General features: G+C 39.1%; 1 protein-coding gene across 1 annotated transcript in view; it reads left to right on the top strand.

Annotated features, from left to right (window-relative positions):
- The window catches only part of PAK2 (p21 (RAC1) activated kinase 2), an 84,833-nt gene that overhangs the window by 49,643 nt on the left and 19,108 nt on the right, over positions 1 to 16,082 (top strand). The window contains exons 3-5 of the mRNA XM_003412939.4: positions 12,977 to 13,077; positions 13,445 to 13,592; positions 15,286 to 15,317. Coding sequence (XP_003412987.1) covers positions 12,977 to 13,077; positions 13,445 to 13,592; positions 15,286 to 15,317 — 281 coding nt within the window. The remainder of the gene's footprint in view (positions 1 to 12,976; positions 13,078 to 13,444; positions 13,593 to 15,285; positions 15,318 to 16,082) is intronic.

A 16,082-nucleotide genomic window follows, 5' to 3' on the forward strand; every position in this document is an offset into this window, starting at 1 on the left:
TTTGCTGTGTATATTCTCAGTAACAACAAAATAAATAATATTTAGAAGGAAAAAAAAAAACGCAGTGTGGGAGGGTTGTCGAGTGTTGGTGGAGTAGGAGCCATCTCTGTTACTCTTTCTGAAGTATTAATCCTCAGCCCCGATTCACTTACACTTTAACAGTCATGATAAAATTGTCAAGTCCTGCTCTGTACTGTTACTGGGTTGTCTGCTACATTTTGTGTAAGAGTTGTAATGATACATCTAGGAAAGTCTGGAGTATCATGCTTGGTACACTGTATTTAGAATCTTAATCTGTACTTTTAAAGATCTTTGAATATTAAATATGTAATCAAACTTTGCTTATTATATATCAGTTAGGACTCTTAGTTGCAAGTTAATGAAACCCAAGAATTAGCTTAAGCACAAAAGACATTCTATTCTAAGTATCATGGGATATTGTAACATGCCCAAGTTGAATATGGCAGGGCCTCAGACAAAACTGGAACCAGAAATTCTTTTGGCATGCATCTTGTCTTTGCCCTTTCTGTGTACCTGCTTCATATTTCTTTCTCATTTTAGACTGGCTTTATTTATATGTTAGAAAGTACAGCCCTGAACAGTTCCTGAGTTTCATTTCTTACAACTTCAGTCACTAGAGAAAGTCTGATTCTCTGTGTCCCAAGCCTGGCTTAGTTCAGGTACTCACCCTGAGCCCATCCAGCTGTCATGGGTGTATGGGGAACTGTGGCTGATCTGGCTTGAATTAGTTGCCCACCTTGGACAATAAGAGAAGTAGAGGCTATCACTTCATATTACTCACAGTCTAGTGGAAAATATGAGCAATTGTTTATGAAAAATGTAATTTCACATTTCAGTAAAGATAACAAAATTTAGACATGTTGTATTTCTTTTTGTTCCTTTCTGCCCTCTTTACCATGAGCTCTTGTAAGTAAATACTGTATGTGCTTAGGAGACCTGGAGGGAGGGGATGGACATTTGACTGCAAATCTATACTCTCTAGTCAAAAAACAAAACAAAACAATAGTATATCCCCTACTAAGTCAGTAGTAACTTTTTAAACAAAGAATAGCTAGCACACAGTACCATTTCCAAACTTTATGTACGAAATATATCAAAAAGCACTACTCTTAGCTCTTTTTCATCAAGAGAATTTTGCGGGTAAGCATGCAGATTGGCCACCATGCCTCTACTTAAACTTTTCATCCCAAGGCCCAGCTATAACAACAGTGAAGAGAACAATTTATTTTTCCAACGTACAAGAGATTTCAATACACATTTGGAAGATTGAAGTGGTGGAAAGTGGTAGCTGACTAAGCAGAACAGAGCAGCATTTGCAAAGGGAATGTCTATGAGAAGTGAAACCCATTTTCCTTGTGAAAATCCCAGAAGCTTAGGATTTAGAGGCACAGAATACTGTTTATGGGGACGGGGGGCAGTATGGGGATAAGAGTAATACACAAGGCCAAAAAGAGGGGAAATTGGTTGAAAGACTACATAGCAAGTAGCAAAGATTCCCCGACCCCCACCCCCCATCCCTCCTTTACACAACCATGCAAATATAACCTCCACCCTTTGGGGGATAAAAAGAACAAAATGATGTTCACATTTATTTCAGGAGAAACTAAACCTGTGAGACCCCTTATTCTCGTCAGGGGAGTGGGGAAAATGTAAAGCACCAGAGTAAAAGAAGTAGATTTAGTGAAAGTTAACATACTCAACTCCCTTCCTCTGCCTGTTTTCAGAACACTTGTAGCCTGACTCATAGTCCTCAGACAAGAGATTAGGTGTTTCTCTGGAAACAGAATGTCCTGAAAAAATACTTTAGGCAACACCCACCCTACCTGCATCCCCAGTGAAAAAGGAGCTTATCTTCAGTTAGCTTTTTTAATCCTTTTCTTTCTCTGTGAGTAGACACTGAAGGTTCACCAGACATTTGGGGAAAGCCTTCAACATAAGAGAATTTAAAACAATGGGGGGAAGAGGAACTTAAACAGAAAATGCAGAGAGAAGAAGAACCAAAACTGTCTGCACACACACATATTCTATATAATCTTCAAAGAGAGAAGATAAATTACATTCGTGAAACAAGAAAGGAGTTCTCAGAAAGAAGAATCAGAGAACGATCAATTTTAGTTTTCGCAGAGTCAGCATTTAAGATTACTAGAGCAAAATATATCAATAGGAAAATGGGAAGATAAGGAAATTCTCCCAGAGAGGTAAACAAAAATGGAAAATATGAGAGAAAAGATAACAGAGGATCAGTCCATAATGGGCTGGTCTAACTAATAGTGAATAAAGAAAAATACAGGAAAGGAAGTTATCAAAGAAATACTAGAAAAAAAATTTTCCACACCTGAAGGATGTGATTTCTAGATTGAAGGGACCCACTGAGTACTCACACAATGAATGGCAACCGCATCAAATGACATAGCCTTAAAATTTCAGAACATCACGAGTAAGACAGTAAAACCTGCTACACTTTTATCCACAGTGTAGTAACAAGGACTGAAATTACCTTTCCACCTAAAAATTCTAGAAAACTGGGGGAAAATATGTAAAAGAACAGTTTTCAAGACAGTGGACCTCAAGCAGTGGGAGAAAGTGATCTGCGAGAGTTGGGAAACAAATGAGATTAGCCCTACAATTAATCCAGTTTACTACCTAGAAGGAGTTTCCAGCACAGGGAGGTGGAACTCAGTGGACTCCGTGAGCTGAGAGAGAGGTCTGGGAATGTAGGAGAGCCAAGGCAGCTAGAGTTTGTAAGGCACAGTACCAGAGAGGACAGAGCTGAACAGAAATCTACAGAGGCTCCCCCTGAGTCTTCAGTAGCAGTTGCATATGAGGAAATTACCCAGAAATGGAGAAAGGACTGCTGAAAAGAATAAGAAGGAATGATTCTCAGAGCTGGCATAAGGCCCAAAATGTTTCCTATTCCCATCATCCAGAGCAGAAAACATTAGGTGTCAGTCTTGCCTCAGTAGTGCGGCAGGATTAGCTGTAGATGAAATGCTGCTCCAGTCATGCCTAACAAAACCTAAAAGGATCACACTATTTCTAAGTTGTTTCTCTCCTATATAAGTAGCTGAATATCACCTGTGTCCCAAAACAAAGCTCAAAAATATTTATAGGAATACAAAAATATCCAGCACCTAACAGGTAAAAATTTTCAGTTCTGACATCCAGTCAAAATTTACTAGGCATCCAAAGACCTATAATGAGAAAAATCATGCAACTGAAATCTGTCCAGGGATGACATCGATGATAAAAGTAGTAGTCGTGGGCATTAAATCATCTATAATAACTATATTCCATACACTGAAAAGCCCAGAGGAAAGATTCAGCATGTTCAGAAAAAACAATGGAAGATAAGAAAAAAGAACAAATCAAAATTTAAGAGATGAAAAATACACCAGACAGGACTTAAGTAGATTAATCATTACAGAAAAAAGGATTAGTGGATTTGAAGACATACTAATAGAAACCGTCCAAAGTGAAACAGAAAAAAGACTGAAACAAAGATGAACAGACCATCAGTGAGCTGTGGGCAGTTTCAAGCGGACTAATCAATGTACATGTAATGATTGTGCATGTCATGACCTAATGTATGTGTAATGCTCAGAAATTTTCCAAATTTAATGAAAACCCTGAGTAAGGAAACATGAAGACTATACCAAGGCATGTAGTAATCAAAGGGCTTAAAACCAGTGAGAAAAGACACATTTACATATACAAGAACAAAGACAAGAATGACAGCAGACTTTATGTCGGCAGCAATGCAAGTCAGAAGACAAGGAGCGACATTTTTAAAGTACTGAAAGAAGAAAGTCTGTCAACCTAGAATTCTGTATCCACCGAGAATATCTTTCAAAAATGAAGAAGACTTTCTTAGACATGTAAAAGCTGAAAGAATATATCACCAGCGGACTTTCAGTATAAAAAATGGCAAACCAAGTCTTTCAGGCAGAAGGAAAATGGTAGATGGAAATGTGGATCTACACAAAGGAATGAAAAGTGATGAAAATTGTAATTTTTTTCTCATCTAAATCTCCTTAGTCAATTGAATTTTTAAGGAATGAAGCACATACTGTGTCCTAGGCTGGGTTCCCTAGAGAAGCAAAACCAGTGAAGCCCACCTGTATGTAGAGAGAGAGAGAGAGATTTATATCAAGGAAATGACTCAATGTGATTGTAGAGACTGGGAAGTCCCAAGTCTGTGCGTCAGGCTGGAGGCTTCTCCTGACTTGTGTAACTGCAGGGGCTGATGAACCCAAGATCGGCAGGTCAGACAATAGACCTCTGGCTCACAGGTTGCGGAGGCTGACACATCCCAAGATCAGCAGGCAAGCTGCTAGCTCAAGTCCCAAAAACTGGAGATTAGATGAACGGGAGTCAGCTGCCGGATCCAGAGAGAGCAAAAGCCTGAGCCTTGCCAGAAAATTCACCTATTTTGGATGCAGGCCACAGCCCCAAGGAAACTCCCTTTCAGCTGATTGGCTACTCACAGCAGATCCTATCATGGAGGTGTTCACATATTTTATCTTATCATGGAGATGATTACATCATTATACAACTGCCAAACCACTGAGAATCATGGCCCAGCCAAATTGACACACAAACTTAATGGTCACATGCTGCGTACAGCATGAATGAACTGCAAAAACATTAAGCCAAGTGGAAGAAGCCAGTCATAAAAGACCATATAATGTATGATCCCATTTATATGAAACGGCCAGAATAAGCAAATATATAGACATACGGGAAACCCTGGTGGCGCAGTGGTTAAGAGCTACAGCTGCTAACCAAGAGGTAGGCAGTTTGAATCCACCAGGCGCTCTGTGGAAACCCCATGGGGCAGTTTCTACTCTGTCTGATAGGGTAGCTAGAGTCGGAATCGACTAGATGGCAGTGGGTTTTATAGAGATAGAAGAAGTAGATTAGTGGTTGCATAAGGCTGGGGGAAAGGGAGTCATGGGAAATGATTGCTGGTAGGTACAAGATGAGGAGAGTGTTCTAAAATTAGATTATGATGATTGTAGAGCTTTGTCAGTGCACTGAAACCCATTGAATTGTATACTTTAAACAGGTGAATTTTATGATAAAGAGTTACGGCATAAACTAACAAAGAAGATAACAGAGAATTATTTAAAAAATTAAAAAAAAAAAAAAACTTAGTTCACCAAAAAACAAGGCAAAGAAAGAGGGAAGAGGAAGCAAAGAATAGAGTGAGACAATTAGAAAACAAATAATGAGACAGATATAAACCCGACCACATCAATGATAGCATCAGATGTAAGTGGTTTAAATACCTCAGGTAAAAGATAGAGATTGTCATATTGATAAAACGGACTCACTGTAGTGCCTAAGAGAAATCAACTTGAAAATTATGAAGACATATAGGTAAAAGGAATAGAAAAAGATATGCTAACAATGAAAAGAAACTTGGACTGGCTTCGTTATATCAGATAAAGTAGATTTTACAGCCAAAAAAAAAAAAGTTTCACGAGGGAAAACAGTCATTTCATAACGATACCAAACCAGACTAATTGCTGTCGAGTTTCTTCTGACTCATGATGACCCTGTGTCTTGCAGAGTAGAACTATGCTCCATAATGTTTTCAAGACTGACCTTTCAGAAGCAGATCACCAAGCCTTTCTTCTGGGTGGGTTTGATCTGCCAGTCTTTGGGTTAGTAGTTAAGTGCTAATTGCCACACCCAGGGACTTTATTTCGTAATGTTGAAGGTGTCAGTTTATCAAGATGATAGAACAGCCCTAAACATTTATGCACCTAATAACAGAGCTTCAAAAACGTATAAGCAAGAACAGATAGAGCTTCAAGGAGAAACAGATAAGTCCAATTATAGCTGGAGATTTCAGTACCCTTCTCAACAATTGTTAGAACAAGTATACAGAAAATTGGTACGTTTATAGAATATTGGAACAAAACTATCAACCCAACTTGACCTAATTGACATTTATAGAACATTCCACTCAACAATAACAGAACACGCGTTCTTTCTAAGTGCACGTGGAACTTTTACCAAGATTATATTCGGGGCCTGTTAAAGTCTCTTTAGGGTAGGGTTGTACAGCCAATGAATTAATTGCTGTCAGTAAGTTATACACCTGTAAAAGTTAGATTGGCAAAAATTGTGTGATAGATATACTTACAATAATGACCAAAAGAGAGAGAAAGAGAAGCTGCTGAGGCTTCTTATGTACAGCCAGATACCTCATGGGATTTTGGTTTAGAAGTTTAATGTAATGGTTTCATGGGACATGCCAGTTAATTGGCCTAATAACACGTTTAGTGCTTCTGTTCTACTTTCTAGATTGGTAGTTCCAGGGGTCTTAAAAGCTTGCAAATGGCCATCCGTGGCACAACAATTGGCTGCTATTTGCCTGGAGCAACAGAGGAAGAGGGAGAGTCAGGAATAGGAGGAGGAAATGAGATGTGTGGCTAATTGCCTCTGTGAACAACTGCCTCCTTTGCCAGAGACTGGAAGAACTGGATGGTGCCTGGCTACCATTACTGAACATTTTGAGCAAAGATTCGGTAGGAGAATGCTGATCAAAAGGGCTAATATGCAGAACAGAATTTCAAATTATCATGGAGCCCAGGCTGGATGAACCCTGAAACTGTTGCCCTAAGATAATCTTTAAGCCTTAAACCAAAGATATCCCCTGAAGTCTTTTTAAAGCCAAACAGTAGTTGAGCTTAACTACTAAAGAATGCCTGCATTATGCTCTTTAAGATTTACCTCTATGGGGTAAATTGACAACAGCAGCTCCAAAGGTTAGTCAGGAACCTTGGGGGGCAGTGAGTCTATGTTAATGGAGGAAGAACAACTTAGAAAAGGAGGGTGAGAATGGCTGCACAACTCAAAAAATGTAATCGTTGTCCTGAATTTTGCATATAGAAAACTTGAATTGGTGTATGTTTCGTTGTGTATATTCTCAACAACAGCAACAATAAATTATTTTTAAAAGTCTCGACAAAAGTTTGTAGGGATTTAGATCATACGAAGGGTATTCTGTGATCACAACGTCATTATTAAATTAGAAACCAGTAACAGATCTTTGGAAATATTTGGAAGCTAAATATAACACTTCTAAATAAATCAAAAGCGTATATAGAAAGTATATTAAACCAAATGAAAACACAATACATCAATATTTGTGTGTTATTCTGTGCCATCAAGTCAATTCCAGCTCATAGCGATCCTATGGAACAGAGTAGAACTGTCTTATAGGGCTTCTTAACTCTAATCTTTACAGGAGCAGATTGCCAGATCTTTTCTCCCGTGGAGCCTCTGGTGGGTTTGAACTGCTGACCTTCCAGTTAGCAGCCGAGCAACCATTGCACCACTAAGACTCCTGTAGGATGTTGCTGAAGCAGTAATTGGGGAAACTGTTATAGTATTAAGTACCCATATTAGAAAAAGAAAGATCTCAAATCAGTGACTTGAGCTGAGCTGGTTTAATGAGAAGAGCAAATGAAATCCAAAGGAAGAAAGGACATAATAAAAATCAAAATGGAAATCAATGAAGTAGAAAAAAAAAGAACAATAGAGAAAATCAAAGATATACCTCTAGCTAGACTGATGAAAGTAAAAGATACAGATTACCAATATTGAGAATGAGAGAGATAGCATCCCAACAGATTTTATGATCTTAAAAGGGTAAGATAATATTATGAACCAATGTATACCAAAAAGTTCAACAACTTAGATAAAACAAAAACATTTCTTGAAAGACACAAATTTCCAAACACACTCAAGAAGAAACAGGTAACCCAAAAACCCAATATCTCTTAGGAAAATTTAGTTTGTAGTTAAAATTATTCCCACAAAGAAAACATGAGACCCAGATGGCTCGAGTGGTTAATTCTACCAAATATTTAAGGAAGAGATACCACCGATTCTACACAAACTCTTCCAGAATATTTAATAGGAATAAATACTTCCCGACTTGTTTTTTTGAGACCAGTGTTACCTAGATGGAGCCCTGGTGACGCAGTGGTTAAGAGCTTGGCTGCTAGCCAAAAGGTCGATAGTTCAAATCCACCAGCCACTCTTTGGAAACCATATGGGGCAGTTCTCTGTCCTATAGGGTTGCTGTGAGTCGGAATCAACTCAATGGCAACGAGTTTTTTTTTTTTTTTCCCCCGATACCAGAACCAAAAACAATTCAAGAAAACTACAGATATTTGCATAAAGTACAAAATCTTGTTGCGGTTGTTGTTAGTTGCCATCAAGTCAGTTCCGACTCATAACAACCTTGTTGCTATGTTTGAGCCCATTGTTGCAACCACTGTGTCAGTCCATCTCATCAAGGGTCTTACTTTTTTTCTTGGACCCTGTACCTTACCAAGCATGATGGCATTCTCCTGATCACATGTCCAAAGTACGGGAGATGAAGCCTTGCCATCCTCACTTCCAAGGAGCACTCTAGCTGTACTTCTTCCAAGACAGGCTTGTTCATTCTCCATAACTCAAAGGCATCAATTCTTCTTAGGTCTTTCTTATTCATGGTCCAGCTTTCACATGCATATGAGGTGACTGAAAATACTTTGGCTCAGGTCAGGCACACTTTAGTCCTTCTTTTTAACACTTTAAAGGGGTCTTTTGCAGCAGGTTTGCCCAATGCAATACATTGTTTGATTTCTTGGCTGCTGCTTCTGTGGGTGTTGATTGTGGGTCCAAGTAAAATGGAATCCTTGACAACTTCAGTCTTTTCCCCTTTTATCATGATGTTGCTTATTGGTCCAGTTGTGAGGATTTTTGTTTTCTTTATGTTGAGGTATAATCCATACTGAAGGCTGTAGTCTTTGATCTTATCTTCCTCATAACTGTTAGAATCTAACAATATATATAAATGGTGATACATTGTGACCAAGAGGATTTCATTTCAGGAATGCAAGGTTGGCTTAACATTTGGAGTTAATGTAATTCACCATATTAACAAACTGAACAGTGTGTTTATTTTAATAGATGTTGAAAAAACACTGGACAAAATCCAACATACACTTCTTACAAAGTGTTCAGCAAACGTGGAATATAAGGGAATGTCCATAGCCTGGTAAAGGTCATTTTGAAAAGCTTACACCTAGCATCAGGCTTAATGGTGAAAGGATGACTGCTTTTCCTAAAACAGGAAAACACTGTGGTTTCCCTTCTTACCACTTTTATTCAACACGTATTGGTGGTCCTAGCCAGTGCAATAAGGCAATAAAAAGAAATAAAAGGAATCCAGGTGAGAAAGGAAGAAGTAAAAAGTTTTATCCACCACCATGATTTTCTTTATGGAAATTCCTTTGAAATCTACAAAAATGCCACTGGAACTAATAAGTATAGTAAGATTTTAGGATATGCTGTCAATATACAAGAATCAACTGTATTTCTATATACCAGCAACAAATAATTGACAACTGGTTTTAAGAGCTATGATTTGCAATAGCATCAAAAATTATGAAGTACTTAGGCAGAAATCTGACAAAAGCAATGAAAGCTCTGTACATGGATAACTATAAAACACTGCTGAGAGAAAGAAGACCTAAATGGATGGAGAGAGACAGTGCTTTCATCGATCAGAAGACTCAATATTGTTAAGATGTCAATCAGTTCTCCATAAGTTGATCTATAGATTCAATGCAGTTCCAACCAAAATCCCAGCAGGCTTTTTTGAAGAAATTGACAAGCTCATTCTACAATTCGTGTAGAAATACAAAGGACCTAGACTAGCCCAACAACTTTATAAACAGAAAAAGAGAACTTACACTACATAGTTTCAGTACTTATTATAAAGCTACAGTAATAATATAGCTTGATATTTACATAAAGATAGACAAAGAGATCATTGGAACAGAATAGAGCAACCAGAAAAGGGAGGGGGAAAAAAAAAAAACCCCAAAGCCAAGGCTGTAAATCTGTACGGAAGCAGACTACCACATCCTTCTCCCCCAGAGCAGCTGGTCAGCTGGTTTTAACCACAGCGCCACCAGGGCTCCTAGCCAGAAATAGACCCACACATATAAGGTCAGCAGATTTTCAACAGTAATTCAAAATGGGAATCAAAATGGCATTGGCCTTCTAAATGGCAACACTGGAAATGAGAAGAAGTTCTGAGGAGTGTAATGAACATTTTCAATATAAACGTATACATATATTTGGTTAAGAACTGTCAGTTAAAATAAGGTGGGTGAATCAAGAAGATGAGCCCTGGTGGCACAGTGGTTAAGCACTTAGCTGCTAACCAAAAAAGTTCATTTTGAACCTACCAGTCGCAGTCTGCTTCTGTAAAGATTACAGCCTTGGAAACCCTATGGGACAGTTCTGCTGTGTCCTATGGGGTCGTTATGAGTTGGAATCGACTCAACAGCAGTGGTTTTGGTTTTGGGGCTGAGTCCTTCCAGGGAGTTGTTCATTTCTGTTATTTTACTATTAAGCTCCAGTATTTCTATTTTTTTTTTTCCTATCCTTTATTCAAATTCTTGTTTTGTTCTTATATTGTCTTCCTGATTTCCTTTAGATCTTTTTCTGTTTTCCTTTATCTCTTTGAGCATACTAAACACCAGTGCTTTAAAGTCTTTGTCATGTAATTCCATTATCTGTTCTTCCCCAGAGACAGTTCTATCCCCTTATTTTGATCATTTGCATGAGCCATCCTTTCTTGTCTCTTCATTGCTTTGTAGTTGTCTTTTGTCTTTGGGACATTAAGTTTTTGGTTTTTGTTTTTAACTTTGATAAATCCAGAGATTAAATTCTTCCCCTTCTCTATAGATTGTTCTTCTTCCTCTTTATTGTTGTTGTTACTATTCTTCTATATTACTGAAGGTTACAATTCTGTTTCTAATCCAGCCTTCCATCTAGGTACACTTATTGTTGCTTCCATATTGGTGTCCCTGCTTGGCTCCATCCGTTACTGTTTTGCCTCTAGTTTCCCTAAGTGAAGGAACTGGCCTAGCCATTACAGCATTGAACCCTGTGGCTTGTAGCCCTGGTCATGGTCACCTTCCCTCCCAATATTGGAGGCATTTACCACGTTACTCTGGTATCGGATTTTCTCCGAGAGACACCAGGCCTGTCCCTTCAGCATCTGTCCCCCTGTCGGAGTTGCCACATGTTTCTGTTTGCTCATCACACATCTCCCTCCCTGTGAAGGCCATCCACACAATTCTGATACTAGGCCCCCCACTCAGGAGCTCCAGGCGACACAGACGTGCAGCAGGACTCATCTCCCAGGAATGCTGGCTGCAGTGCACCAGACTCAGAGTCCCACCTTGGAAACGACAGCTGTGCCAAGTCACTGTGTGTCTTTACCTATGCTGCACTCACCTCGTTGCTTCTTCCCAGATTCACAGGAACACTCACCTGAGCAGTACTCACCTAGCCACACTGTCCCAAGTCTAACTGATGCTGCACACACCTCATTGCTTCTTCCCAGATTCACAGGAACACTCACCTGAGCAGTACTCACCTAGCCACACTATCCCAAGTCTAACTGCTCAGGTGTCTCAGCCCACACTGCATCAGCCTCACCTTTCTGAGTTAGGGCCAACTGCTCGTGTACTGTGGCCTCGTTCTACTCTGGGTCAGCTGTCAGGCGACTACTGGGTGTTTCCCAGGCTTTTCTGCGCTTCTCTGCTGGAAAGGGTAGGATGGAAGCTCTCTGGACATTATGCCTGGGAGATCTTTTGGCTTTGGAGCCACCAGGGAAGCGATGTGTTTGGATTTACAGAGAGTGTCATTATAGGTATGTGGCAGAAACCTTGCAAAAATAATTGGCAATGGGAACACAAAAAAAACTGGGAAATCTTTTAACACATTTATTAACTCCAAAAGAAGGGAAGTGTTGAGGATTATACTAGAAAGGAAACGTGGTCGTTATAAACTATGTGTTTAAGAGCTATGGCTGCTAACCAAAAGGTTGGCAATTCGATTCCACTGGCCGCTCCTTGGAAATCCTATGGGGCAGTTCTGCTCTGTCCTGTAGGCTGGCTATGACTTGGAATCGACTGGACGGTAATGGGTTACATTACTATGACTACGTAAGTAATAATACTGTGTATATTATAAACAGGTTTGGTTTGGTTTTTTACAGGCTATGTTATTTACATAGTCACAGTAATGTAACCTGTTGTGATTGAGTCAATTCTGATACTCACAGCAACCGTATAGGACAGAGTAGAACTGTCTCATAGGGTTTCCAAGGCTGTAATCTTTACGGAAGCAGGCTGCCACACCTTTCTCCCACTGAGCAGCTGGTGGGTTTGAACCACTGACCTTTTGGTTAACAGCTGAGCACTTGACCACTGCACCACTAGGGCTCCTTGGATGTGTTGTCAGGAGAGACCAGTCCCTGGAGAAGGACACCATGCTTGGTAAAGTGGAGGGTCAGTGAAAAAGAGGAAGACCTTCAGAGAGATGGATTAACACAGTGGCTGCAACAAGGGCTCAAACATAGCAACAATTGTGAGGATGGTGCAGGATCTGGCAGCTTTTCGTTCGTTGTGCATAAGGTTGCTATGAGTTGGAACTGGCTCAACAGCACCCAACAACAACAACAGTAATAAACCTTTACTCTCTGGATGAAAATAGTTGGATGGAAATTGGTTCTGATATACTGTTTTCCAAATTGCTTAGTATCTGGGGGTCTTGCTTTTGTAAGGAATATCTTCTGCCCTGTGCCCTGTGTTCAGGGCTGGTGCCTATCAACCTGTGTGCCTCTTATCAGGACGCTGTCTGGTCCCTCGGCCTCCTCTCTGGCTTCATGGAAGGATGGGTTAGAACTCCTTCCTCTCCCTATGTAGTCCAACTTTGTTTCCCATCAGCCATTGTTTGTAGTTCAAATCTGTTTCCTGGAACAACTTTGTTCCAAATCTGTTTTAGGAAAAATATAAACATGATTATGAGTATTGTTATGCCTAGTTTAACCTCATTTAAATGGGCTAATTCTTTTTAATATACCCTTTAGGAAGTAAGAAGAAAGAGAAGGAAAGGCCAGAAATTTCTCCTCCCTCAGATTTTGAGCACACTATCCACGTCGGCTTCGATGCTGTTACTGGAGAATTCACTGTAAGTTGCCTGTCAGGTCTCATCTGCGAGTACTGAGGCCTTCCTCTTCAGTACTGAGTTGGAAGCTATCTTTCCTGTTTGTACATTGACTGAATTCTTCCTGTTTTTTTTTTTTTATTTCTTATGAAAATGTTTGTGGTTGGATGTATCTCTTTTCCTAGGGAAGCTGAGTCTGTTAATTATAATCATGCAAAATAGGTTTCAGAAAAAAGACTTTTTAGAAAACTAGACCTTTTAGAATTTAGTCAAACCTACAATTCTGTCAGATTGACTTTCCTTATGTATTTTGTCATTTATTTCTGGAAATTGATTTTATTAGAGCAATTAAAAAACAAAGACAACAACTAGTTTCTGAATATCTCCTCAGGGCATGCCAGAACAGTGGGCTCGGTTACTGCAGACTTCCAACATCACCAAACTAGAGCAGAAGAAGAACCCTCAGGCTGTGCTGGATGTGCTAAAGTTCTATGACTCCAACACGGTGAAGCAGAAGTACCTGAGCTTTACTCCTCCTGGTAAGACATCAGTGAAAGGCTGAGTACAATAGGATCCTGGAGTTGTGAGGCGCTTCTCCATAAAAAGATGGTTTCTCGAAAGACAGAAAGTTAGGCTGTGCTTCTTTGTCTTTGTTTTTTCCCCTGCACGCACTATGCCTTTCGTAAACTGACTGGGGCAGCTCTTGTGGATACGTTGGAATCGGGGGATTGTATTAGCCTCCTGGTTTTGCAAAAAAAAAAAAAAAAATGGAGTTCTTGAATGTTTTGGCTCCTCCCCACCCCGATTTCCTTGTTGCTTTTGAATGACTTCTAGCAATAGGAGGAAAGAATACTGATTTGTAGGAGAAATGCTTTGTTAGACAGGAGGAAGGTGGTTTTACTACATAAATGCACAGACTTTAAAATAGAAAATGTTTAAGTCCAGTCAAGAATTGAGACTCATCAAATCTATAAATGCGTGAAATAAGCATTAGAACCTAAAAGGATATATACGTCAGAGTTAGAATATCAAAAAACGGTTTACTTGTTCTGATCAGGACCCGGATAAGCCTATGCATTGCCAAAACCAAAACTAAACCCATTGCTATCAAGACACTTTTGACCCATGGCAACCCTGTATGTTACAGAGTAGAACCGCTCCACAAGGTTTTCTTAGCTGTAGTCTTAATAGACGTAGATCACCAGGCCTTTCTTCCGTGGTAGAACCGCTGGGTGGATTTAAACTGCCAACCCTTTGGTTAGTCTAGTACATCCTTAGGAGAAGGTCAGACTTGTCTCTGAAATCTCTGTGTCAACTAGTAAGTCGCAAGAAATTAATAAAGTTGTTTTGTTTTTAATCAACGTTTGTCTGGGAAATAGTAGATTCCTTTCATCCAGTAGGAGCCCTGGTGGCACTGTGCTTAAGTACTCAGCTGCTAACCGAAAAGATCGGCGGTTCGAACCCACCAGCCACACTGTGGGAGAAAGGTGTGACAGTCTGCTTCCGTAGAGATTTACAGTCTTAGAAACCGTATTGGGCAGCTCTGCTCTGTCCTGTAGTATTGCTGTGAGTCAGAATTAACTTGACGGTAGTGGGGTTTTTTTTTTTTTTTTCCTTCATCCTTTATATACATTAAAGTCTCTGGGTATTTTAAAAAGAAAAAAAAAAAAAAAACAACAAAACTTGTTCTTGAAAACTCCAGAATAAGTATTTTAGCATTTAATCTCTATTAACCGTCTTCAAAGATTTGCTTTTTTTCTTGATCAAGATTTATGTGAAGAATTTTATTTTGCATAGTTGCCATTTTCTGAATGCTTTACATTCCTTGATAGGCAGTTTTCTGAGGAATGTGTCTTTGTGAATAAACTTCTGTTTTGTTTTAATAAATACAGATTGGCAGGTATGGTTTTTAAAATAATTTTAATAATTTTTAAATTTTTATTGACGTATAATTTACGTGCCATACAATTCACCCATTTTAAATGCACGATTGAGTGATTTTTGGTAAATATACAGAGTTCCATTACAATTCGAGATTCGTAGCCCTTGATCTTGTATAAATTCTTCTTGAATGAATGCTGATATTGTCATTTTTCTCAAGACTTAATCCAACTTAAAATCAGTCTACGAACAGTTTACTTGGTCTGCTTGATTTTTTTTTTTCTCTTTTATTATATAGAAGTTGTTTTATTTCTTGAATTAACTTCGTATTGTTTTCTGTTTCATATTCAGAGAAAGATGGCTTCCCATCTGGAACACCAGCAGTAAGTTAATATGTTCGTTCTTGTAGCTCTTGTTTTAATTTAGGTTACCCAAAACAAATCTCGGTTTTTATTTCCCTCTTTAAAGTGAATTGTAGCCATCAGAAATAAATAACTATTTAACAGATGTTTTTAGCTAGCCTCTAGATTAGTTGAAGAAGCCATATTAAATAAATAAAATACTTAAAGTAACTAAAATTTATAATGACCTTTAGAGCAGTTAGCTCCTTTCGGTTATATTTCACATACAAACATGAATACAAAGCACTTGAGAGCATTCTCCTCTTTCTTCCTCCCCCATCCTCCTTCTGGTACCTTTCTATTGAATATAGACTACAGAAACAACACTGGCCAATTGGAAATTGTCACAGTCTTCAGAGTTGGCTGAAACCTTACCTAGGTTATCTTAGATGCCCACTTACCTCCTGGAAAGAATCATATTTTATTCATTTTCAGTTCCTCAGGAGGAAACAGCCTCCTAGAGCTGTATGAGGGCTAAATGAGCAGACAGGAAAGCTCTCCCTAGCGTACACCTGGCATGTAATCAGCTCTTCACGAAGATTCATTCTTTCCCCTTTTGCGTCACTAACCAACACCTTTTCTGGTGAAGCTGGCAATTTTAAATGACCCCAAAACGACCCTCTAACTTTGAGAAGCCCCAGATGATCCTTGTTTTAGGTCATTTAGTAACAGATAAATTCCGATTTACTTTTAGGGCATTGCATATGTATGCTTGTTAAAAGGGTATAGTCCTCTCTGGAGAATATT

The sequence above is a fragment of the Loxodonta africana genome, chromosome 1 (genome assembly GCF_030014295.1).
Source record: "Loxodonta africana isolate mLoxAfr1 chromosome 1, mLoxAfr1.hap2, whole genome shotgun sequence".
NCBI lineage: Eukaryota > Metazoa > Chordata > Mammalia > Proboscidea > Elephantidae > Loxodonta > Loxodonta africana.